Source organism: Chamaea fasciata, unplaced genomic scaffold (assembly GCF_029207755.1).
Source record: "Chamaea fasciata isolate MVZ Bird 193981 ecotype frontalis unplaced genomic scaffold, bChaFas1.0.hap1 SCAF_16, whole genome shotgun sequence".
NCBI lineage: Eukaryota > Metazoa > Chordata > Aves > Passeriformes > Sylviidae > Chamaea > Chamaea fasciata.
This window is the reverse complement of record NW_027094101.1, coordinates 8199082-8223057: the sequence shown is the minus strand read 5'-3', so window position 1 is coordinate 8223057 and position 23976 is coordinate 8199082. Positions and strand designations below refer to the sequence as shown.

Sequence of the window (23976 nt, the reverse complement as noted above, 5' to 3'; positions counted from 1 at the left end):
AGACGGTAATTTTTAGGAAGATTTTGAATTATTTTCTCATCTTTTCCCTGAAATATTGATCCCTTACTAATGATGAAGCACCACTGAAGCTTTGAATTAATTTCAGTGTTTTCCCTATTAGAAGAGAGGAGCAGAAAAAAGTTACCACAAAAATTGATGATAAAACCATCTTTCAAAGAACTGCTGCAAAAAGCTGTCCTTTATCTCGCTGCTGTCCACAGGGAAAGACATGTGGGATTAACTGCCCTTGGAAACATTTAAGTATCTCTGCCTGCCTCTGTAAATGTGCCTTCTGTTGACAAAAAACAAACAAAAAACCCACAAAAACAAACAAACAAAAAAACCCACAAAAAAAAACCTTCACAAAGAGGTGGAGAAGCTCCCTGTGCTTTTCCTTCCTGAGGGCAAGAGTCCTGACACATTTGGACTTCGGGCTTTTGGGATCACTGGAGGCAGGTTTGTGCCCCTGAGTCAGGGGATTTAAATCTGCACAACCTGCAGCACATTCAGGTCCCATTTCTGCACAGAACTCATGGAAAAGCAGAAAAATCGGGTTTTCCCCGGCGTGGATTTGAAAGAGGCTCTGCAGAAATGCCTCTTTTCTCCTACAGGAATTTACTGTTGTTCCTCGCAGGGTGCTGTCCTGTGCCAGTGTCACTCTCAGGCACAGGGTGGGATTTTGGGGATGTTCTGTGCACGGCCAGGACTTGGTGACCCGTGTGGGCCCCTTCCAACCGAGCTTCTTCTGTGATTGTTTCTCAACTTCAGTTTTCATCCGGAGATATCAAGAGGACAGAATTTAGGTCGGTGAAATCAGCAATGAGCACGTAAAACAGTGACCACTGCAGCTGGGAATTCAGGATGTGCAGGGAGGAGTCAGACACGGACCAGGATCTGCTCCGTGAGGCCCAGCAGTGGCACAAGAGGAATGGACACAAACCGATGCCCAGGAAGTTCCACCTGGACATGAGAAGAGACTTCCCGGTGCAGAGCTCTGAGCAGAGAGCAGAGAGCGCGTGGAGCCTCCCTCAGCGGGGACATTCCAGAGCTGCCTGAGTGCAATCCCGTGCCGTGATCTGGGATGGCCCTGCTGAGCAGGGAGGCTGAACCAGGTGCCTTACAGTCCCTTCCAACCTGACCCCTTTGGGATTTTCGGATTCTGGGGGCAATGTCCACCCGGGGGAGAACCCCGAGAGAGCGGAACCCCTGTTCGGCAGCGCTGCTGCCCGGCCGGGCCGCACAGGCGGGAGAACAAAGTGAGGGCAGCAGCGCTCCCGGCAGCCACTTCCGGGTGGCGTCAGGGCGGAGCGGAGCCCGGGCGGAAATACCCGGCGGCACTTCCGGCGGTGGCCATGGTGACGGCGGCGGCCAGGTGGGGACGGTGGGGACAGGGAGGGGCCGGGGATACCCGGGAGGGGCCGGGGACACCCGGGAGGGCGCGGGGAGGCTGCGGGGGCGGCCCTGAGAGGGGCGGTGGTCTGGGAAATGCGGGAGAGGTCGGGGGGACGCGGCGCTGGGACGGGCAGCGCTCTCCGGGACAGAGTTCACCGCTGGTACTGACATTAAATACCTAATTCTAGATAAATCAGGCAGGCACCCGGCGGTCACCAGGGAGGTTTAGGTGGTTCTTCAGTTGGTAAATGTCTGTAAAATGCTTTCTTTGGAACAAGAAATGTTTCAGTTTTTTCATCAGGCCACCTTTGCTTCTGTCCCAAACACCGAAAGAGGAATTGGGAGGGCAGAATTACGGTTTGTAACCGAGTAAAAGTGGCAGGAAGATTAATGAGAGGACGATTTAATAGAATCCTAGGCTGGTTCGGGTTGAAAGGACCTTAAATCCCATCTCATCCTACCCCTGCCATGGGCAGTGACACCTTCCACTAGACCAGGTGGAAGCCCAGATAATTCCTCAAGTCCAGGCTGGTTTTTTTGGGTGCCGAAAACATTTTTTTCCCCCTCTTGCTGCACCGTGGGTAGAGGTTGTTGTTTTTTATAACAATTATGGAAGAACTTGGGCAGGATGCACTGAATGACAGCCGAGATACAGCAGAGGCTTTCCCGAGGTGATGCCTCAGGTCATGCCTGGGTGGCAGCTTTCTTCTGAGAATTCCACTTGGGCTGTTGTTTCCTTCTCCTGTTCCCTGTCCAGAATGAGGAGCTCTGTCCAGTTGCTGCATTCCTCCTTAGGGGTTTTTACTGGTTTCAGAAGTTTGAGTTCACTTCTATCCTCTCAGTCTGGGGGTTAAATTCCCCCCTCCACTGGAAAGGTCAGAGCCTGTATTCCCAGGGTTTGTTTTTAGAGGCTCAGCTGGCATTGGACACTTGCCTGGCTCGTTGCCATTTCCAAATTTAAGTCGGGGCTGTCCTGCTCCGGGACCCAGGGAGCTCCAGCTCAGAGTCACTGCCACTGAGCCCCTCTCTCAGGTAGGACATTGTCATTTCTTCAGACTAAAGCCCTCACTCAAGCCTAGAGGGGCTGTGCTTTTGGCCTTAGGAAAAGCAGATTTTTTCCCCTTCCTTTTATCCCCCCACTGTTGGATTTGGGAATGCAGCTCCCAGTTGTTGCCACTGATCAGGGAAAGGACAGTGTGATTCTGGGAGCCTGGAGCTGCACAATCAGAGTTATTTGGGGAAGATTTCAGGAGTTTGGTTGTTTAGGACCTGGTCTCATCTTTGCTGCCTTTAGTGCACCCTTGACCTTATTAATTAATATCCTTGCTCCTTCAGAAACCATTATCCTGGCTGTTATAGGGGAACGTCCAGTTTTGTTTTAAGGGGGGGTGTTATTTTTAATTGGATAAGTGTGATTTATTCTATGTGAAGCCTTCAGAAAGTTTCCTATCACCCGTATTTGCTCACATTATCAGTGTTCTTATTTCTGCTCTCTGATAACCTGCATGTTCCAATCCTTTTGGGATGGAGGATTGGGAATGACAGGACATGGTTTGCAGCAGTTAGTGAGCAGTGGCTTCTCCCATTCTGGATCTCTGGTGTTACAAACATTACCTGATTTTTTTTTTTTTTCAGTGTGAACACCCAAATTATAGAACAAAGGTGACAGTGGGGTCTCAGACCTTTGAGCAGGAGGCCTGAGATAGTCAGTTCATCCCAAATTAGGTGTAGAACCTGTGCTGGGGTGTTTCTGGCTACTTCAGAGTTACCTAAAGTTGGGTTTGTGGTAGCAGCAAGTCACAAAATCAAAGCAAAACTTGTTGCTGTAGGTCTGAAGTGCTACAGAAGTTCTTCTGTCCCAAATAATTTATTCAGCTGGGTTGTCCTCTCTCTCAAGTCCGACTGAACTGAGATTTTCTTTGTTTTGGGGTTTTTGTAAGAGGCCATTTGAGCACCTTGGAAGAAGGAACTGTATCTGCATGCCCCAATATAAAGGGATTTAGAAATCTGATTGGCAAATCCTTCTCTCTCTTACTCCTCTCCCTTCTTTCCCCATCCATATTTCCCCTCCCCAGAGCTGTTACCTGTTGGTTCAGACTCCAGCCTGGGAGCTGCCAGAGCAGGTTATTGCTCCTGCCTGGGCTCTTGATCTGCTGCAGCCCTCAGGCAGAGATGGACAATCTGCCCAGCTCCTGTGTGCAACATGGAGAAAAAGGAAAGAAAAACAATAAAAGACTCAGAAATACTTTTCAGATCTTAGTGTGCTTTAGTTAGGAGAGGGGTCAGGAAAGCCCCCTCTTCCCAGTTACCTTTTCACTTGCATTTCTCTGAAACCAGAGCAGGGCCAGATTTTTCCAGAGCCTCATGAAGGAAGTGCCCCTGCACCTGTCAGCTCCCACTCTGGAAATAATGAAAGGGCCTCAACGTGGGCTGAAGGATTTTTTTGATTCCAGAATGCCCTGTGAGCCCAGTGTCAGCACAGCACCTGCTGTCCCTGCCCACACCTTCTGCTATGGATCTCAAGAGACCTTTGAGAGAGCAAAAAAAGGGGAATCATAAAGAAGGCAGCTGCCTTCAGTGACCAGCTGGGCATGAAGCAGTCAGGAGAACTTTATCATCCAGCCTGAAAATCCAGTGACCTTGTGTCAAAACTTCTCTTTCCCAGGAATTATTTTAGGGAAGATCCATTCTCTTATGTCAAATAAACTGTACCAGTCGCTGGCTGCAAACCAGTCCAAAATACAAAATACACCCTGTGTGCACTCCCTCAGCACAGGGGTGGAGGAATGAGATGCTTTGCAGTGGTCTGAGCTGAATCCTCCTTTTGTGTTTCTGCTTTCCTACTGTGGGCACACTCCCTGTGCCCATGTCTCCCTGCATTATCCACACTGGATCACACCAGGAAGGACTTCAGACACACACCGGTCAGTTTGGGAGTGGGAAGCTCCAAAGGACCCCAAGAAGAGTTGTGTTCTGATTTGATGGCTTTGTTTTTAGACCTTGCCAAGTTTTTTTTGAGCTGTCTTTATGTGTTATTTTATTGTGTTCCAGCTGTACCCCCAGAAATACTTATTTCATTCAGTTCACTACTATTTCAGCAGGCTGTTCACTGAGCAGCTATTTGAGGAATTCTCTCCAAGCCCCTGATGGATATCTGGAAGAGCCAGACATTTTCCACATTAGCTCTGTTCCATGGCATGCAGAGCCTCTGCCATCCCCTCAGTTCCACACAAGCTCAGTCCTACTCAGACACTGAATTCGGCCTTGGCATTGTAGTTACCTCTTGTTTTCTGCTTTTTGTCCTTTTGTCTAAGGAGCACAAGTTGTATGCCCAGAATTTCCCAGTATCTTCCCAGTAAAGGCCTGGCTTGCAGCTCAGACTGCAAGAGTTCAAACTCTGCCTGCACAAGAGAGAAGAAGGGAAAATACCCTGATGTTTGGTTTTGACTTCATGTGTGACCCAGAAGATTTCAGGAAGGGGTTGTAATTAACTTTACTCTTGCACCAAGCTTTGATAAAAGCTCAGGGATACACAGAGGGAAAATTAGTGGCCTTTTCACAGAAGTCCCACTTGCTCTTTGGTCCTGTAGTAAGTTGTCACATAAACTACTCCTTTGAAGGAATGGCTTATCAAGGGGATTAGGGCTATGCCTTGGTATCAGAATCCAATTCCAGGATGAGATTTCAGTGTGTTAAGCAAATAACTGGCTCAGAGAGAAAACCTGGAGCCTCCAAAAGACAGACTGGCTTATGTCCATCTGGGATAATACACAGTAACTGATCTCTGGCTTGTAGATACTCTGGTACTGGCTGTTCTAGAGAAATCTGAACAGCTTTATACAATGAGAAGAATGTGGAGAAATATCCCAGCCCTGAGGAACTTCCACACAAGAGGGTGAATGTAGGGCAAAACACGGGAACAGCATCCCTGAACCCAAGTTTGTTACATGACAGCTGACAGGATGCAATGCCAAGTGTCCTGCTGGGATGTTCACATTACCATTTAAATGCTTAAAACTGGCTACTGATGTGAACTTTCCAAAGCCTAAATCAAGGGATGAGAAAATATGCTGAAGATACAGAGGTGTCTTGGTGGTTTATTGGTGGTCTAAGGCATGGTTAAGAAAAAGAATTTCAAAATAGTTTTCAAGCCTTTGCTCATTTTCTTCATGGTGAAATGATCTGTTTCCTTTTATCCTGTGGCTCTAGGAAGACAGTTCAGAGAGGAAAGCTCATGGATTTCACCAGCACTGTCATCATCCCGCTGCTCTTCGGCAGCCTGGGCATCTTTGCGCTGTTCCGGCTGCTGCAGTGGGTGCGGACACGAGCCTACCTGCAGGGAGCCGTGGTGGTGGTCACAGGGGCCACCTCTGGCCTGGGGAAAGGTATGGACACAAAACAGGGCACCAAGGGCAGCACAGGCAGGAGCAGCTCCTGGAATAAAGCACTCATGAGCTGGAAGTTCCTGCTTCTCTGAGTTCTGAGAGACGTGGCTCCCACCTCAGTTATAACCGCAGCCAGTGCAAATTTGGATGCAAGAAAGTCACAACATTTGGTACAGAAAAATTTTAATCATCCTGTATAAACTGGAGCTTATCAAAGCAAGGGATTAGATGCTGTTCTTGTGTTGTCAGGGGGTCTTTTCCCTAAATCCTGAAGAAGCTAGGAAGCCAAGTTGTTTCTTTAAAACCTCCCAGAAGTGGTGTTCTGCAGTCATGTACTTCCAGCTGCTCTGCCAAACTTTCCACTCCTTCCCCTTGTCCCTCACCCTCAAGTTAAGGTACCTTTCCTCTCATGGTACAAATCCATCCACTCTAAAGTCTAACTCTTGGCATTATTAACACCGGGGAGTATTTTTTTCCAACTGAAACTTATGTTTTGCTTCAGTGGCTACATTCTCTAATTCTGCTTTCTATAATTGCTTTAAAAGCTGCTTTAAAACCTGCTGAAGAGAAGACAAGGTGCTCTCTGCTATTAAGGCCTTTCATTAGGATGGGTACATTTATAGAACAAATAGAGCTTTAATTGACGCTGTCTTTGCATGTGAGTTTGTCTCCAAGGACAGGGGTGTTCAGGAACTGGCCAGAGAAGATGAACTGGTTCTCTCTGCCTGCCTCAGGCAAAGAGTGGGAGTGGTAAAGGATCTTGTACTTCTCATCAAGAAGAGAGGAAATTAGTATTCCAGGAGAAACCTTCCAGCTGCAGCTCCATGTGTGCTGTGGGGTGTAGAGACTTCCACCACTGTACAGTGAAGTTTCCTCCTTTATTGACTCATTTGCAAGATCTTTTACAACTCCCCTTACTCCTAGTTATTAATACACCAGACCACCTCTAATTACTGTGTGTTCATTGCCATCCACTGTCATCCCTTGTGCAAACAAGCAGTTTGTCCCTCTGGCTTCCAGAGGGGACAGGAACATGCAATTAGGAGGACAATAGCCTGGCATCCCTTCTCCAGGCTTTTCCTAATGAAGAGAATCACCTTGATGAAGCCATTAAATCCCAGGCTCCCAGAACCTCTGGAGGTGTTCATTAAAATTGAAACTCCTAAGACCTGTGTTAGATGACACACACAAGGTAACTGTGGTTCCTCTTAAGAAGGGCATAAAGTCAAAAATGAAGAGGCACAGGCAAATTTTTCCAGCTGAGGGGGAGGATGTGTAAACAGCACAAGAAGTGTCTAACCAGCACAGAATCTGTGAGCACAGCAGCTGCCTCACCACTCTCATGTGTCTGTCATAGTCCCAGGAGAGTGGGACATGGCTGTAAATCAGCCTGGCCATCACACAGCAGCAATGAAGCCACCTCAGACCCTGCCAGCAAACAGCAGTTTTGTCTATCCCCAGGTCTGATGTGGACCTGTCCTTTCTCTGCGATTCACATGCCTACTTTTCTCTCTTCCTTGCTTCCTCCACAGAGTGTGCCAGAGCTTTCCATGCAGCTGGCTCCAAGGTGGTGCTCTGTGGCAGAGACAGTGAGAAGCTCAAGGAGCTGGTGCAGGAGCTTTGTGCCGTGAAGAATCACCGCAAAAACGTGAGTGTGGGACAGGGACAGGCCTGTGGGCTCACCTGGCCTGCATTCCTGCTTGTTACAGAAGTTACAGAATTGCCTGTGGGCTGTTCTCTTGGGCAATAGGAAAAATGCACCTCAGTGGTTAGGGATAGATGCTGATACAGGAGTACACTGAGCTGGCAAGTCATTCCTTGTAAAAACCCCACAAAAAGCCATCTTGGCTAGAAATGGAAGTGACAGCACATGAGGGCAGAGTGCCCAGACCCGTTACACCTGCACCTCATACACTGAATCTGGAAAAGTAACTTTCTTTCTGTTGGCTTTTATTTTTTACATCTATGCCTGCTGACAGAAGCCTGCTGGCTTCTGCAGAAAATACATGGGTTATGTTTTACCTTTTTCAGATAGATTTCCTTCAATAAGATGACAGGAAACTTTAGTACTTGAGGAAGATCTCCCTTGTCACTTTCTTAGGCCCAGGGATAAGGACCAGGCTGCAGAGCAGACAAAGACGAGCACAACCTGCTTCTGTCATGAATTCCTGCCACATGGAACTGCTGCACTGTAGTTGCACAGGGTCTGGATGGCTCTGCTCCTGTCCTTCCACAGCTGGGGGATCCCATCACGAGCTGGCACATCCAGCACTGAGCTGTATTTTGCTAACTTTAGTTTATCCACAGACACACGAACCTCACACTGTGGTGTTTGACCTCTCGGACACCAAGACTGTGGTAAATGCTGCTGAGGAGATCCTGAGGGCCTTGGGGCACGTGGACATCCTGATCAACAATGCTGGCATCAGCTTCCGAGGCACAATCGTGGACACAGGACTGGATGTGGATAAGAAAGTGATGGAAACAAATTACTTTGGACCTATAGCCCTCACCAAAGGTACTTGTGATCCACAGGATTTGGCTGATGCCTCTGCAGAGCTGAGCACAGCTTCACTTGTGTTTGTAATTGCCCCTGGTACAGCACAGGGTGAAGGGAGGTTTGAGGTTATGGGCAGGCCTAAGGGCATGACTGTTTGGGAAATACCCCACTGGAGATGATCCCTGGTTCCATCTCCTGATTCTAGCCTGGCAGGGACTTGGGAAGAGGTCCAGTTATCCTGTCTGCACTGACAGAACACCGGAGAGCGTGGTGGGGGTTGCAGTGGAGCTGCAGCTTTCCTAGGAAGCTTTACAGTTACACAGAAAGCTCAGCCTGGAGCATGTCAGCTGCAGGAAATGGGAAGATGTTCTGGTGGCAGGAAAAACAAGTCCTGCTGCCCACCCTGTGGGAGATCAGAGCCACTACAGCAGCCGTTGTGCAGCCTCTGGCACAAGGAATCTCCTCCCAGGTGAATGTCCCAGCCAGACACAGTGTCAGTCAGAGGCATCCCAAGCACTGTCCCAACCCCTGCACTGAAGAGGGATCTTGTCATTCCCTTCAGCATCTCTGAATGCTCTGAAAGCTTTGATTCTTAACAGCAGCAATGGCAGGACTGTTGTCTGAATGGGTCTTTTCTGTCCTTTGCTAGCACTTCTCCCCTCCATGATCAAGAGGAGACAAGGCCACATTGTGGCCATCAGCAGCGTGCAAGGCAAAATAAGCATTCCTTTCAGATCTGCATGTAAGTACCTCCACAGAAGATGGGAAAGACATATTTGGGGCACCAGGCTGAATAAATACTTGGCTCCTGCTTCCACATTTAGCTCTCCATGGAATTGGCTGCATGCAGGGAAGGCAGAGCTGTGCATCACCCTCAATGGGGTCACAAACCACTGGCAGCACTCTTAAATACAAAATCTTAGCCATGTCCTAAAGTTTTTAAGGGATGGAGAAGGAGAAAATGTTTTGAAAACAGCTTGATAGTCCCATCTTAACACTTGAGTGTCACTGTAATTCCATAATTTTGTGGTATTTTATCCTTGTCATTTATCTGCATTATCTCCTGTAAGGAAGCAGGAATTTTTTGTTTTAATAAATTATGAAGTGCCATAGTACAAACAATGCCAAAACAAAAGCCTAAACAGTCTTGATCCAGAAAACTCTTCATGCTAAATCATTTATGACAAGAAATATTGGTGGGATTACTAAAAAAAAAAGCCTTTTAAAAGATGGATGAACTAAGAGGAGAGCATTTGACACACAGGCATCTGTAAATCACTGAAAGTAAACACCAGAACTAGAGTGGTGATGGCACACAGTGGGTCAGGAATGATGCTGAGTGGGGGAGAGCCTGGAATGTCTGATCCATGGGGTTTTGCAGGTGATGTGGGTCCAGTTGCTCCAGGAAGTGTGTTCTGAGGAGCTCCCAGAGTGCTTGCACAGGGCCCAGAGCCGCGTGGATCTGGCAGCAGGAGCTCAGCCCTTGCCTGGGTCCTTGCAGGGTGAGCAGCCTGTGCTGAGCTGGCTCTGGTGCTGCTGGTGGCAGTCACAGGCAGTGACCAAGCAAAAGGAGTCACTCAGCCATTTCACGGGGGAAAATCCTGCCCTAGGCCACACTTCCCTGCTCTGCCTGCCTGTGTGATCTGGTGTTGTCTTGTGTGCAGCCAAGCCTTGAACCTGCTCTGCAAGTCCCCAGTGCTCAGCACGTGCAGGGCAGCCAGCTCTGCCTTCCAAAGGCTTTGGGTGTCCTTTATCAGGAGTGGGAGGCAACTTGAGTTCACTCTGGAGTACTTTGGCAGGGCTGTGATATTAAGCTCAGGATCCCAGCCAGTTTTCAACTTGAGTTTATGTTTTGTCTTCCTAAATTGCCTCTGACTCCCACTACCTGTTGCTGCCATTCTCTAAACAAAAACAAACCTAGTGGCTGGAGAACAGCTCTTGGGTTCTTACTGAGAAGCGGCTGCATTGCAGTGAAAAATCCATTCAGAAAAATTCCTTCAGCCCTGTTCCTTCTCCGTGGTGCACAGTCCTTTTCCTGTTTTCCAGATGCTGCCTCTAAGCATGCCACCCAGGCCTTCTTTGACTGTCTGCGAGCAGAGGTGGAGCAGTATGACATTGAAGTGACAGTTGTGAGCCCTGGATACATCCAGACAAACCTGTCCCTCAACGCTGTCACAGCGGATGGATCTCGCTATGGAGGTGAGATAGCACTCACTGCCCTATTCCTAAAGCATCACCATGTTATTATAAGGTGTGTTTGCGACATGTGGCCTCTGGTGGGGACCCAGGTTAGCCCTGAAGGATCAAAAACCAACTTTAGATGCAGGGTAGGAACATCAAGCCCCAAAATTCAGCCTTCCCTGACAGCAACTCTTGCCTTCTGGGCCAACCATGAGGAACACGTGCCTGTGCTGCCATACACAACTGGAGTAACAACCAAAGCAAGCAGCCATGTGCAGATAGAGCATTCCTAGAAAGGAATAGGAGGTACCCCAGGAGGAAGGGTACCTCAGTGAGGGTTTACCTGCTGGTGTTGGTGCTCACTCAGCTTTCCCTTGGCAGTTATGGACAAGACCACGGCCGAGGGACAGACGGCGGCCGAGGTGGCTCAGGTGGTTCTCAATGCAGTGGGACAGAAGAAGAAGGAAGTGCTTGTGGCTGGCCTGACCCCCTGCCTGGCTGTCTACCTGAGGAACCTCTGCCCCAGGCTCTTCTTCACCTTAATGGCATCTAGAGCAAAAAAGGAGAGAAAAGTAAAGGGTTCTTAGAGCTCAGCTCCCCTGAGCAGGGAGAGGCTGACCCCCTGCAGTCAGCTGGGATATCACTGGAGGTGCTCCTGCAGGAAAATCCTTTCTCAAGATGCTGTTTACCATGGCATGGAGACTGGGAAGTGGTTTCCCCCACACTGCTGAAAGATAGCACCTAAACCTCAGCTGGAGAAGGAAGGGTGCTTGGACAATGGGGGAGAGCTGCAGGGGAGGGCTCAGGGGAACACTGCAGCTGGGGAGACTCCTCACCTCACCCCAGGCATGCTCAGTTTTACTGGCCTGCTACAAATAAAAACCCACCTGTTCTGCCTTCACACCAGCAGACCTTGGCAGTCCCCACCCCTGTGAAATACAGTCCTCAGCTGGGAGCTCTCGTGATCAGTGTCTCATTCCCACTCCTTCCAATCCGATCCAGGACATGCTGCTTGCAGTGGGAAACTTCAGAGCCTCTTCCTGTTAATGTGCCAAGTCATCTGATAAATGAAGCTCAATCCAGTGCCACTTTTAAAGAAGTAACTGATGTATTTGGCCATCATTTTACCTGTCTGAATCATGCCCTACTGTTGTACTGGGACAGTTAATTCTGCAGTGACAGCTCTCTGTGAATCCCGGCCCAAGGAATGCAGGGAAGCACTGGACAGGTAGAACAGCACAGCAAGGACACACTGCACAGGTGGCAGCAGCACACCTGGGCCACCTGCAGCCCAGAGCAGGTGTGATCCTGTGGACACCAGGCACTCTCTGGCACTAGAGCAGAATCCATGTGTGTAGGGTACAGAGTGTAGCAGACAGACCCTTTGTTCTCATCTGCTGCAAAGTAATCACAGATGCTAATTAGGATCACATCCAGTGGGGAATGACACCTGCCTGTTCAGGTATCACTTCAGGGAGCCTGACAGCCTGAAGGGGTGTCATGTTCCATTCCTCACCTCTTCTCCTCATGTGAGGGATTACCAACACCACTAGGAAAAAGGAATTGCTGCACAGAGGTAGGACAGAAATAATCTTAAAATTGAAATGAACTCTGCTAGTAGGAACCAAGGTCCAGACCCCTCCTGCCACCTCCATGCACCTGCCAGCACTTTCCATGTGTCCTGCCTCACGTGTCCTGCCTGGGAGTGCACATCTGATGACAAATAATTTCATTGCTTTGAAATTAACCCTTGGTTTACTCCAGCTCCTGACAGCATGTAACATGAGGAAGGGAAAGCAGGAGGGTTTTGTTTTCTCTTACATCCCTGCAAGGTGCTATTGTACCAGCAGTGGCTGCAGAACAACGTGCTTTATCCCAGCCCTCTTTCTGGGACCTGTTAGCTTTACACAGTGTGAATCCACACAGAGGATTAGTCACACAAACTCTGATACAGGTGTGCAGGCTCAAAAGGACCTTCTCCCAAAAGCCTTCTCTTAACCACTACAGATTTATAAATGATCTCTGAGAACCAGGATGTGTTTAATGATGACAGTGCTGCTGCTCTGTCAGGACATCCATCCTCTGCCACTGTCCCTGTGGCTGAGGCTGCAGCTGTGTCACAGAAAGGCCTGGGGCTGTATTGACAAGTTGAAGCTTTCAGGTGTGTAGACACCTTTTTTCCTGTTAAGATAGGAAAGCAAGGTATTACCTTCTCTGCCTCTCCACAAGAGGAGTGTTGGTGTTAGTTGTGCTTTTCCTTTTGTGTTTCCCATGCTCAGCTCCTCAGTTCCTTGGTGAAATGCAGTGCTCCTGCCAGGCTTGTTCAGCTGCTCCGTGTTCTGGTGTTTCAGGTCGTGGCCACCCAGGAAGGACCAAGGGGCTGCTTTGCATTTCTGTGCTGCCATCCAGGGCACTGAGGGTGAAACACATCAGGCCTGAGGGAAAAATTATGTGTGGGGAGTTACTGTAGTTACTGTGGGAACTGCAGCTCCAAGGCAGAGGTTGCTGAGGGTGCACACATTCCCTTTGGATGTAAATTCCCTCTCTGTGACAAGGGGAATGCTGCACACTCCAGAGCACGCCCACAATGGGCAGGGTGGGCAGCAAAGTGTGGGGGCTTCTGAGTGTGGGGAGGTTTGTCCCCAGGCACTGCTGATTCCACTGAGCTACTGGCACTAGGGAAAGCAGATACAGCACCACTCCACATGGATGAGGATTTTTGGAAGTTGTTTTACCATTTCACTGTGCACTAAAATACCCCTCTCATTCTCCCAGGTCACCTTGCACAGTTACAGCCCTAACAACCAGAATGTTAGAAACCATTTTAGCTACGTTATCACTGAGATTCCTTGGAAAACAAGCCTCTTTGCCCCTCTCCACCTCAGAATGGAGTAACAGCTGTGTTTTTCAATCAGACCTACCCATTGTGACAGCAAAGCTGACTTTTCACCTTTCCTCCTGCAATAAGAGACCCCAGGAAACTTGGTAATTTTTAACTCGAGTCTCTGATGCCAGCCATGCATTTAGGGAATCTGCCATAGCGATCATTCCAGACCAGGAGAAACTTAACACAAAAAAGTGTTTGGTGCAGAAAAGGAACTAACAGCCCTGAGAATTATTCTGCACTGAGTAAAAAAAGACCAGGAACACCTTTGGTGTGGCCAGCACTAAGGTATTTCAGGACCTTCTGCAGCAATAAAGCACTGTTAGCTGTGGCAGATGTGCCACTGGCTTCAAATCCATCCAGCAAGGACTCTGGAAACACGTCAGGGTGGAAGGGCAGCCTGCCCAGCCTGGCCTAACCACTGAAAGATGAAGTAATTGCATTTCTTTGCCTCCTCTCTGTCAAGGCAACTGTACATTGTTGCTATAAATAGACACTCCAGATCCCAGCTTCTTTTAACCTTGGAGGGGGAGAGCTCAGCCACTGTACAAAAGGCTGCTGCCACCCAGAAATGTCCCAGTGCCACTGGAGCTCCTCCAGCCCACTCAGGTACAGCTGCCTGTGCTGGTGCCAAGGACTGAGAGCACCCAGCAAACCCAGTTTGCCCAGCACACACACAGTGGGCTGCGTGTGCTGCTCACAGAAAAACTGCTCCAGCAGAGCAGCACAAGTCAGAACGTGGTCACAACAGCCCACGGAGGCGAGGACAGGGAGTGTCCTTGGTGCCTGCTGTGGCAATTTGGAGAGATAAAGACAGGCAGAATCTGGGGTCTGACCCCTGTCAAGGTCACAGTTTCAGCTGTGAAGGTCAGGCTGCAGCTCCCACTGGAGCAGGGAGCACACAGTGCAAAGGCAGCTCCCACTGCAGGCCTTTGCTCTCCTATTCCAAATGTAACACCTGGAACTGTGCCAAGCTGGCCCTGCCAAAGCCAGCCGCACCTATTCTCCGTGTGGCGGGAGGAGATTACAGACACCAAGCCCCTATCTTTTAAAAATAACTGGCAGATCTCGCAGAAGAATAAATGCTTCCCATTCTAAGAACAAGATCTTGAGTTTAGAGCTAAAAAATTGAATTCATGCAGAGGACTGAATTCTAAAATTTCAGGTAACACAGTTACAAGGTGCAATCACATGGATGCCTTGCAGCAGGAGCAAGCAGCTCCTGTGTTCCAGGCAAAAACAGTGGAATTGTGTGGTCAGGGCACAGCACAAAGACAGGACAAGCAGGCTCCCACCTTGGCAGCCCCCAGCCCTGCATGTGGCTCAAGGCATTTCAGAGATGTATCCACCTTAGGAAGAACTCACAAGAACTGAGCAGAATGTGTTTGTAGCTGGACATTTAAAGTGATATCACTATGATAACAGTGACAAGAGAGCAAAAGCATTTGAAATTCTCATCCTTTAATGGTCAATGATAACTTCTGGCTGGTTCTGTGTAATACAATTAAACCATATACTTAAATGTTTCCCCAAAAAAAAAAAAAAAAAAAAAAAAAAGGAAAAAAAAGGAAAAAAAAAAAGAAAGCAGCTCTCACACCCCTTCTTTCTATTGCTTTCTTTCATTGACATTCTGCTGCTGGATTGGACTCCCCTGGCCTAACATACGTATCTCAAGTCACCACACATCCACATCTCAAGTGTTAACGAAGAACTGAAAAACCTTGGTGCACCAGTGATGTGTTATTTGAAAAATAACAGCTCTATTAAACCAAATCCTTCCCAGTCTCCACCGCTTCTCAAAGAGGAAAAAACAAAATGTTACTGTGGGAGTCTTAATACACTTGTCTTTGTGGGTTTCTCTCTTCCCTGCTGAAGTCATACAGCATAGAGTTCATAGATCTTCTTTACACAGTACACCAGGGCAGCGAGTGCTATCGTGTTGTGCAGTCTCTTTCTGTGCAGGTCGTCCTTCCTCACCAGCACCACGGGAGTGGACGAGGTGAGCGTATGCAGGGGCAGGCGCGAAAGTTTATAGGCATCGTACTCCACCTGGTACTTGCAACAGGGATCAAACTGCCAGGAGATCCCGTAGAGGGTGCAGCAAGCCACGCTCAGCACTCCAGCGGGCAGGGAGATGTAGTGAGAATAATCTACTGGCAGGGCCAGGGGGGTGAAGAGGCAGGTGGTGCCCGCCAGCACGGCCGTCTTGTGCAGGCAGTTCCCCACGGTGATCCAGCGCGCCGTCTCGTCCCCGATGCGCGTGGGCTCGATCACGATGTACTTGTACTGTGCCTCCAGCGCCTGCTCCAGCTCGTATTCAAACTGGTCCTGAGCGTTCTCCCCGTTGTAGATCTCGTGCACAATGTAACAGTCCGTGGAGGACAAGGTCACCCTGGTAAGGGGAAATGAAGAATTAAAACTAGAGGGCCGAAGGACGGGCGGTTCACCCACCCGGCTGGGAGAGCGGGACACGAGTGCCCCAAGTGAGGGCGGTCCCTCAAAGGTCACTGCCTCTGTTTCACAACCAGCAGCTTCTCTACTCAAGCTTCATTTCACATCAGCTGATCACTCCTGCTGTACAATAATTCATCCCAAAAGAAGGCAACATATTTTTCTTACCTTTTCCTAACCTGAAGGATCTAGAACGATTTGAGAAATAGGGTCTTGTAACAGTCCTGAAATGGTTTCTCGCACTTGGGTATCAACCCAAGCAGTTTCTCTGGAGAGAGCAGGAGTGTCACTCACACCTTAGTGACCACAACACATCACTGAACAAACCACACAGACTTGAGGAGCTTTCACAGAAACCAAGACAAGCAGCTCATTGATCAGGAGGACGAGCTGCTCTGGGAGGTCTGGAGAGAGGAAGCATCTCCAGATGAATACGTTTACTTTCTGATGCAGCTTGCTTGTTTAGTCCTCCATATTAACACAGCCTAGTAAATCCATGGTAAATCCAACAAGGATGGCCAAGGAACACTGCTGAAAGGGAACGTGAAGAAGGCAGCAGAGCACTCAGTTTGTGACAGAACACTTCACTCCCTCTCCTGAAGTGGGATGCAGCAAAGCAAGACACAAGTTGTTAACCCAGGGAGGCTTAAGCAGTGAAGAAAGAGCTGCTCACTTCACCTGGGGATTCAAGAAACTTGTATTGGAACAGCAGCTTTCAGCTACCTAATGTCACATCATTTTCCACCTTCCCTCCACCCTCTTCACCACATCACCTTATATCTGCAGCTCCATTCATGTACAGACTGCTAAGAAAGAGGATTATGACTGTGTACCTGCTCTAAGAAAGGGTAAAAACCTATCCATCAGAACCAGGCAGAATCCTCCCCTCTAAGCAGAAATGAGTATTTCTGACATACTTGTGCTTAACCAGAGCAAAACTGAGCACGTGGCCTAGCACAGATAAAAATATCTAGCAGATTCCTTTAGCAGAAGGAGAACAAATCACACATCTGACCTAATCACGGCAGACAAAACAGCCTCATCCCAACAGCATTCAGACCCCCGTGATACCGGGAGGAACACACTGCTGATGTGGAGAACAGAATGAGCACTTTTTGCTCCATTAGTACACTGGTACTTATGTGCATGCACTGGAAAATAAGGGAGAAAAATACACATTCACAAGCTGCTGTTGCCAAACATTATCCCTAATGTGCAGCTCCACTCAGGCTGCAAAGGGGATTGAGCAGTGGCCAGCTGTAATCAAAAATATTGTTAAATTACAAGCTGTTGCAGACATGGCTGGGTTTGTAACAGCAGCAAACATCAAGGAGCAGGACCTGAGAGGCACCACCCTCTCCCAAAGCAGAGTCATAAGCAGTTTCATTAAAAGTCCAGCTGGAATTTATATAACCTACAAGGAAAACTCAACTTACAATGTAGTTATTGAGTTCCTTGCAGTGCATTTCCCCCTTTGGCCTGTTCATGGGTAGAAAGAAAATCAAAAATCCACCTTAATTCCATGTATGCCGGGGGCTTCTTTAGAGCAATGAGCTTGTCAGGCATTGTTGGGAAAATTACCATTAACCCTTCCAGCACAGGATGTGGTGGGCTCTGATGTTCTGCAGTGAACTGAGAGGTATTCAGAGAAAAAAAAAAATCTCTAAAATTTTTTAGAGAGGACAGGACCTATATAAGGAATTTCTAACAAGAAACCAGCTGAGCAGGTGTTACACTGACCCCAAGGGCACAGCTGGTCATGGTTTCTGCCAAGGATTCTTTATCCTGATAACAGCTGCTCCAAGTGCAGCTTCTCCCAAATCAAAAAATTTCAGTTTCATTGCTAAAGATATATAGAGGCTGAAGGTAACTGCACACCACCAGCCATGACTTTGTGAAACCACTTGCTAGGGCATAATGACTTCATGGAAAAGCTATTGCTGAAAGGCATTTTCAAGCTGGAAGCCAACCCAGAGCTAACACAACCCTCCAGACAAAATTGCTATTTCCAACAAGGAGCTTTCAGCTTTTCAACACTTCCAGTGTTTTGTAATACCTGGGAACATGCAGATGGGTCTGCAAAATAGAGAAGCAGAATCCAAATTCAACTAAGAACTTCCCAGAGGCTTAGGAACAGCACACTTGTTGTCATTCCAGATCTCCCTGTCATCACTGGGAAAACATGGATGAAGTGAGCCCATTCCTTCGCTGTCTGTACAAGAGCCATGGGAACTGAGCTTCTAACTCCAGGAATTCAGGATTGACATTACATGGGATTTCTCCAGGCTCAGCACCAGGACAGGTGGCACAAACCCATCAGCCTCATTTCTGCTTGCTCAGCTCTTGCCTGTTCTTCCCTCTGAACGCCCCTTTTTTCCTTTCACCATCATTGCACAAGCAGAGCCACACCACAAACAGCCACCTGGCAGCAGGAATCCAACAGACTGGCCAGAGGCAGCTTTGTCCATCTCCTCTGGAATTTTTTGGCTTGCCAGGCTCTGGGGCTTTAAAACAATAAAGTCAAGAAAAGCACAGTCCTCCAATGCCAAAACAAGCAGAATTTAAAGTATGTTCTGCTGGGAAAAATAAAAAAATCACTGGGAACTGAACAGCACAAAGGCCTCATCCCTGAAAAAGTTTGCCCCCCAACTGTGCTGTTTCTCCAAATGAGTCCTCTAAAATCAGAATAAATCTGTATCATAGTGCTGAAGCTGCAAATGGCAAAACAGCCAATCCAGAAACAACAAATGAAAAGATATCTGCTCAAATAGGACATGTGAAGAGTCAGCCAGGCAGGCAGCAAGTCTCTCTTTCTGCACAGGGAAGTGGGCTTATCATGTATTATTTCCACACAAGAACTGGCTGCCCCAGGAGCAAGGAAAGCTGAAAACTGTTTGGATTTCAGATGATGTAGAAAGATACAGAGATGTGTGAGATTGAGGAGGTTTCAGCCGAGGACTCCACAGAGGGAAGTCTCCTGGCACAGCCTTTCCACTGAACACAGCAGCTGCACACCAACAAACCCAGTCAAAGCAAGTGGATTTGGTCAAACACTGGAGGCCGTGGAGTTTGCCTTTTGGAGCCTGTCACCCACCCCCAGCCACGACAAACACAACTGCAGAGCTGTACAAGCAACTCTGAGCTGGCATCCACCACTTATCAACTGTGGGGATCTTATATGAACTCCATTTTACTTAATAGTAAATAACCAGAGAGCACCTAATGCCAGAAGACATAAATAAAATGCTGCCAGGTGTTGAGAAGCCTGACAGGCTGTTTATTAGACAGACCAGAGCCTAAAAGCAGTTGTTAATACTATTCAATCAAATGATTTTCCAGGACCTGTCTCCCCACTCCAAATAAGAGGGCACAGTTAAGAAGTTGTACAGCTGTTCTGTAGGAATAGTTCTAGGCCTTGTATCCAAGTATTTGTTCTATTGCAGCTCCAGGCATTCTGTATTTGAGAACTTTTAGTGTCTCATTCCTGGTGCTGAATGAATGCCTACATGAGGGAATGTGACAGAACTCTCAGCTATTCAGCACAGCAAGATGGAAATCACTTTAAACTCAATGATGTCAAATTTTGGTATTGCCAAAGTTATAAATAAAGAATCCATTGTTAACAGAACTACAGCAGCAGGAGGGGCAGAAGTGTCTGTGTTAGCTATAGAGCAAGCTTCAAATTACATTTGGATTGTCTTCCTAACATGGGAATATGGGAGAGCAGCAGGAGAGGGTGAACAATAGCAGCTCCAGCAGTTCATCAAATCCTGAAATGGTTTGCAAGGGACCTCAAAGTCCATCCAGTTCCAACCCCCTGCCATGGGCAGGGACACCTTTCACTGTCCTAGGTGACTCCAAGCCCTGTCCAACCTGGCCTTGGACACTTCCAGGGATCCAGGGGCAGCCACAGCTTCACTGGGCACCCTGTGCCAGGGCCTCCCCACCTCACAGGGAAGAATCTCTTCTGAAGTTCCAGTCCTCAGAGGAAATCCATTTCTCTGCCTCCACCTTGGAAGCAGGCTCCTGAAAACAGCAGCCTGCCTGGTAAATGGAAACTTCAATTGGATGGTCTTCATGGATGAAGAAATAAGTAACATTCCAAAGAGGAGGCACAATGTCACTCCTTGTGAAAAGACCTTCTGTTTTGCCAGGTGCCAAGCGGTAAAAGCAGAAATGAAGGAACAGGACTGAGAACAAGGCAGGGGAAAACAGCCTGGGAGAACCCTCAGCATCCTCCTACCACTGCAGGGAGAAGGACTGACCCTCCTGAGTTTGTTGTCTTCACCCTAATGGCACCAGCCAGACAGACTTTTGTGAGGGTTTCAAGTTATCCAACTATCTCAGTTCTGCAAATGCTCAAAATCACACTTGGAAACAATATTAAGCTGCACAAGTACATTTCTGGGCAAAAATAAAAATTCTTTTGAGCCCTTCCCATAACACGTAGGTCAAGTTTTGTTAAAGTTTTCTTTCCTGGGCAAGAGTTTTGCTCGGAGCACCAAACAATCATATGAACTGAAAATGAAGACCAGCCTGATAAGAAGTTGAAAAAATTAGAAAGGAGAAGCTTGCAGCAGTGTGATAACACCTGGTCACAAGCAGCACACACAGTCCAGCTCAGCAGTGCAAAAGGGGTTTCATGCTAGCTGTGCAAGATCTCAGAAAAAGGACTTTACCGGTGGCCAGAGCATGCCTGGGAGCACTGTCAGCATCTCAGCCAAGCTGGAGGAAGTCAACAGAGTCAAGGCATGACAAATTCAAACACTAAACCTCCCTCCTTCCAACATAAATCCTTTCTGAAATTTAATTTAATTTCAAGATTAAGGAATGACCTGTGGCCTGGCTTTAATTCTCAGTGGAAATATTCCACCTCCAAGTCATATTTCCCCAGTGTATGTTTCTACTCAGGATATGGTGCACAGAAAGCCCAAACACATCCCACCCTGAACACCTGGAGAATTGTTTCTCTGCTGAAGCTCCCCACAATCTACCAGGCTCAAGCCCTCAGCCAGGGCTGTCAGGCCTGGAGCTTTAAGAAGGGCACTCAAGCAGAGGAGGAACAGGAACTGCAGGGCAATAAAGCAAGACTTTAATTCAAAAGATGCACCTTAAATTCAAATAGGAAAAAGGACAGGTGAACACCGGGAAGCTCTCCAAGCAGCCTTAGGGAGGAACAACATTCCCTGAACACCAAGGAAAACATCACCAGACCATTACAACAAATCCAGCCCTCAGACAACAAGGAGGTGTCAATTTTAAGTCAACTAATGATTAGCCAGGCTGATGGAAGTAGGTCAATCATTGCTGCAAGCAGAGTACCAGAAATCTGAGCAGTGCAGGTAGCAAAAGGAGAGCTCTGTGAGGGCACAGAGGAGCCAGTGCAGGCAGTGGTGGTGACATGAAAGCTGTTCTTTCCAGAGTTTGTCAGAACATCTCCCAGGGGAACAAACAACATGCTGTCCATTGCTCTGGCGGGCACCGGGCTGCCTTTTATACAAAAACACCCAGTACAATCCAGTGTCTGTTCTGTATGAAAAAGTTGTTTTGGTCTACAGATTAACAATTCCCTTTAGACAGGCTCCATTAAAGAGTCTATCCAGAATGAAGAAAAACAAATATTTAGTTGGTTGCCTTCAGTGTTTTTGGTTATTTTGTTTAACGTTATTATTTCACCACCAGGGCCAGCTGGAGTTCACAGTCAACATCCTTTGAAATTGATGTCCTTACATTCACTCCTAGCAAGGAAAGCCCTTTTTAACCAATTATAGCTTTCTCTGTATCAATAAAGTCACTCATGAAGGGACTCAAGTCTCCACAGACATGCTGGTCTTTTTTTATTTTTTTTCTTAATTTTAAATGAAAGCTGCTCTAGTCTCAGAGCAGACAGGATTTTATTCAGCACCAAGTCTCCTCACACCACCTCCGACACACAGATGCCTTTGAGAGCGGCTGGCTGACAACTACAAACACTCCTTGAAGCAGCTCGGTTACCAGGAAAACTGGATCAGCACATTCAGTTCAAAGGAACGTGTCTTTGGACAAGAATCCTGCCCAGAGTAAGAAAAGTGTATTATTCACCCTATAAAAAGCACATGTCATCATGTGATGACATCAAGTCTGTCAGCACTGCCTTTGCACGACTGGCGCTGCAGCAGCCCAGGATGGGCAGGTGTGGTTTGGGATCAGCCACTGATGGAGAGGCCCAGCCATTCCCATCTCCTGCTCTGGGACTGCCAGGGAGAAGCAGCACCTCGCTGACATCACCCAGCACCTTTTGGAATTACCCTCCCGTCACGTTTGCACGGGGTGACACCTAAAGAACTGCCAGCTTTCGGTGGAGATTGTGAAACGCTGCTCAGGGGAGGATCTGCTGTTCTGTTCTCTTCCATACCCTTCTAGCTGGCAAAGGAAAAATAATGCAGGCAGCAGGTTCGTGGAGTGACTCGTGTTTAGGAATATTTTTGATCGTAAGATCAAGAGCAATCACAGCTTTGAAAAAAGATCATCTCAAACAACAATTAGATTATTGTACAGGTCACAGATGAAGTTACACAGTAACAACTCACTTTTAAGTCTGCGTCAATTTTCACCCTGAAAGAATAACTGAAGTTATTATGTGTTCTTTTCCATATTCTGTTCCTTCCCTTCTGCTGGGAGGACACGTCTGCCACATGAAAAATCCACATGGAAACTCCACACCTCCCGTGCTGGGGCAGTGCCAGCACTGGGGGCAGACAGTTTTACCACTGTGGTATTCTTAGGTGTTTATTTAAACCACGCTGATGCAGGAATTCCATTGGCCCTTCCAGTTCAATTACTTTTGAATTCCCTGAACACAGGCAGCATTCCTGCAATTCACATTAGCGCCAGAATTTTCAGGGCTACTTGTGGCTCTCCTTGGCCATGTAGATTCAACAGCATCAAAGCAAATACTGTTGGATCACAGCAAGGGAACAAAGTGAGGCAAAAACCTCAACACAAATTAAGGGGGATATCAGAGTTTCTAATTAAGAGGGATATCAGAGTTTCGAGGCGAGGCGGCAGGACAAAGGAAAACTCAGAAAACAGTGCAGGAGCTTTCAGCAGCTGCCGGTTACATCAGTCAGCCCTGAGGCAGAACAGAAAAATGCCAACGTCAGGAAATGCGGGATGAACCCAGACATTTTCAGCAGGTGGAGAGCTGTGCACACAGATTTTAAAGTAGCTCGACCAGACACTGTCTTAAGCTGTGCCAGGGGAGGTTCAGGTCGAACCTTTGGAAGGATTTCTTCACAAGAGTGATTAAATACTGGAATGGGCAGCCCTGGGAGGTGGTGGAGTCACCGTCCCTGGAGGTGTTTAAGGAAAGACTTGGGTGGCACTCAGCGCTCTGGTTTGGGTGACGGGGCGGGGATCGGTCACAGGTTGGACTCGATGATCTCAGAGGTCTTTCGAACCTAATTGATTCTGTGAGATTTCCCTCTGTCTCTTTTTTTCCCGTTTTAAAGTTGCCATTCCCAAACTTCCACCGCTGCTCCGCGGGTATTTCCAGCCTGTGCTGGCCGCCCCTCCGCCCCGGCAGAGGCCGGAGCGCGGAACCGAGCTCCCTGCCCGCCGCGGCCCCGGCAGAAGGAGGTCACCCTGGAGGACTCGCCGCTCCCTCCCCGCCTTTAAAAATAGCCGTGGACGGAAGGAGCCTCCCGGGGCCGGCCCTCCTCTACCCGGCCCCCAGCACGGCATCCCGGCCGCGGGCAGCGCTGCCCCAGACACGCCGCGCTGACCTTCCCCGGGCCCGGCCCCGCCGAGCGCCCCCGGCCCCTCCGCGCCTCGGCGCGGCCGCCTCCCGCGCCCGCCCCGCCCGGCCACGCTCCCCTCGCGGCGCCCCCGCCCTTGCCGCGGGGCGGCGGGGCCGCCGCGGGCGGTGCAGCCCCGCAGCCCCCGTCGCCCCTCGCCCCAGCCCGGCCGCCCCTCACCTGTCCCGGCCGCCGCCGCTGTTGGTGCCGCCGGGGCCCGCGCGCCTCCTTCCCCACGCCGCCATCTTGGAGACACTCGCCTGGCAAATGTCTCCGCCGGCGGCCCGCGGGCGCGCCGCGATGCCCGACGGAAGATGTAGTGCGCGGGGGCGGCGGCGGCCGCTGCTCGGGGTGGGGCTGAGCCCGCCAAAGGACTACAAGTCCCACAGTGCCCCGCGCCGCCGCACG

At 48.8% G+C, this 23976-nt stretch overlaps 2 protein-coding genes across 3 annotated transcripts; one reads left to right on the top strand and one right to left on the bottom strand.

The window, feature by feature from the left end:
• Window positions 1-1314: 1314 nt before the first annotated feature.
• On the top strand, window positions 1315-21864 carry DHRS7B (dehydrogenase/reductase 7B). Of its 2 annotated transcripts, none has more exons than XM_066197717.1 (7): window positions 1315-1372; window positions 5602-5777; window positions 7310-7425; window positions 8085-8295; window positions 8927-9019; window positions 10324-10476; window positions 17951-21864. In XM_066197717.1, exons 1-7 carry the CDS (start codon window positions 1353-1355, stop codon window positions 17986-17988), a joined length of 807 nt encoding a protein of 268 aa, XP_066053814.1. In that variant the 5' UTR covers window positions 1315-1352; the 3' UTR covers window positions 17989-21864. The 2 variants fall into 2 exon arrangements, with proteins under 2 accessions (XP_066053814.1, XP_066053813.1); XM_066197716.1 differs by lacking the exon at window positions 17951-21864 and adding an exon at window positions 10840-11413.
• On the bottom strand, window positions 15016-23854 carry TMEM11 (transmembrane protein 11). Its single transcript, XM_066197718.1, has 2 exons — window positions 23749-23854; window positions 15016-15734 (listed from the first exon to the last, which is right to left on the bottom strand). The coding sequence occupies exons 1-2, from the start codon at window positions 23811-23813 to the stop codon at window positions 15218-15220; spliced, it is 582 nt and encodes a 193-aa protein (XP_066053815.1). The 5' UTR covers window positions 23814-23854; the 3' UTR covers window positions 15016-15217.
• Window positions 23855-23976: the final 122 nt, after the last annotated feature.

Bases quoted from the DNA above. Each gene is read 5' to 3' on its own strand.
- DHRS7B (XM_066197716.1), top strand. From the start codon at position 1,353: ATGGTGACGGCGGCGGCCAG. The intron at 7,426-8,084 runs GTGAGTGTGGGA...GTTTATCCACAG, and splicing joins TGAAGAATCACCGCAAAAAC to ACACACGAACCTCACACTGT. The intron at 8,296-8,926 runs GTACTTGTGATC...GTCCTTTGCTAG, and splicing joins ACCTATAGCCCTCACCAAAG to CACTTCTCCCCTCCATGATC.
- TMEM11 (XM_066197718.1), bottom strand. From the start codon at position 23,813: ATGGCGGCGTGGGGAAGGAGGCGCGCGGGCCCCGGCGGCACCAACAGC. The intron at 15,735-23,748 runs GTGAGGGGCGGC...TCCCCTTACCAG, and splicing joins AGCGGCGGCGGCCGGGACAG to GGTGACCTTGTCCTCCACGG.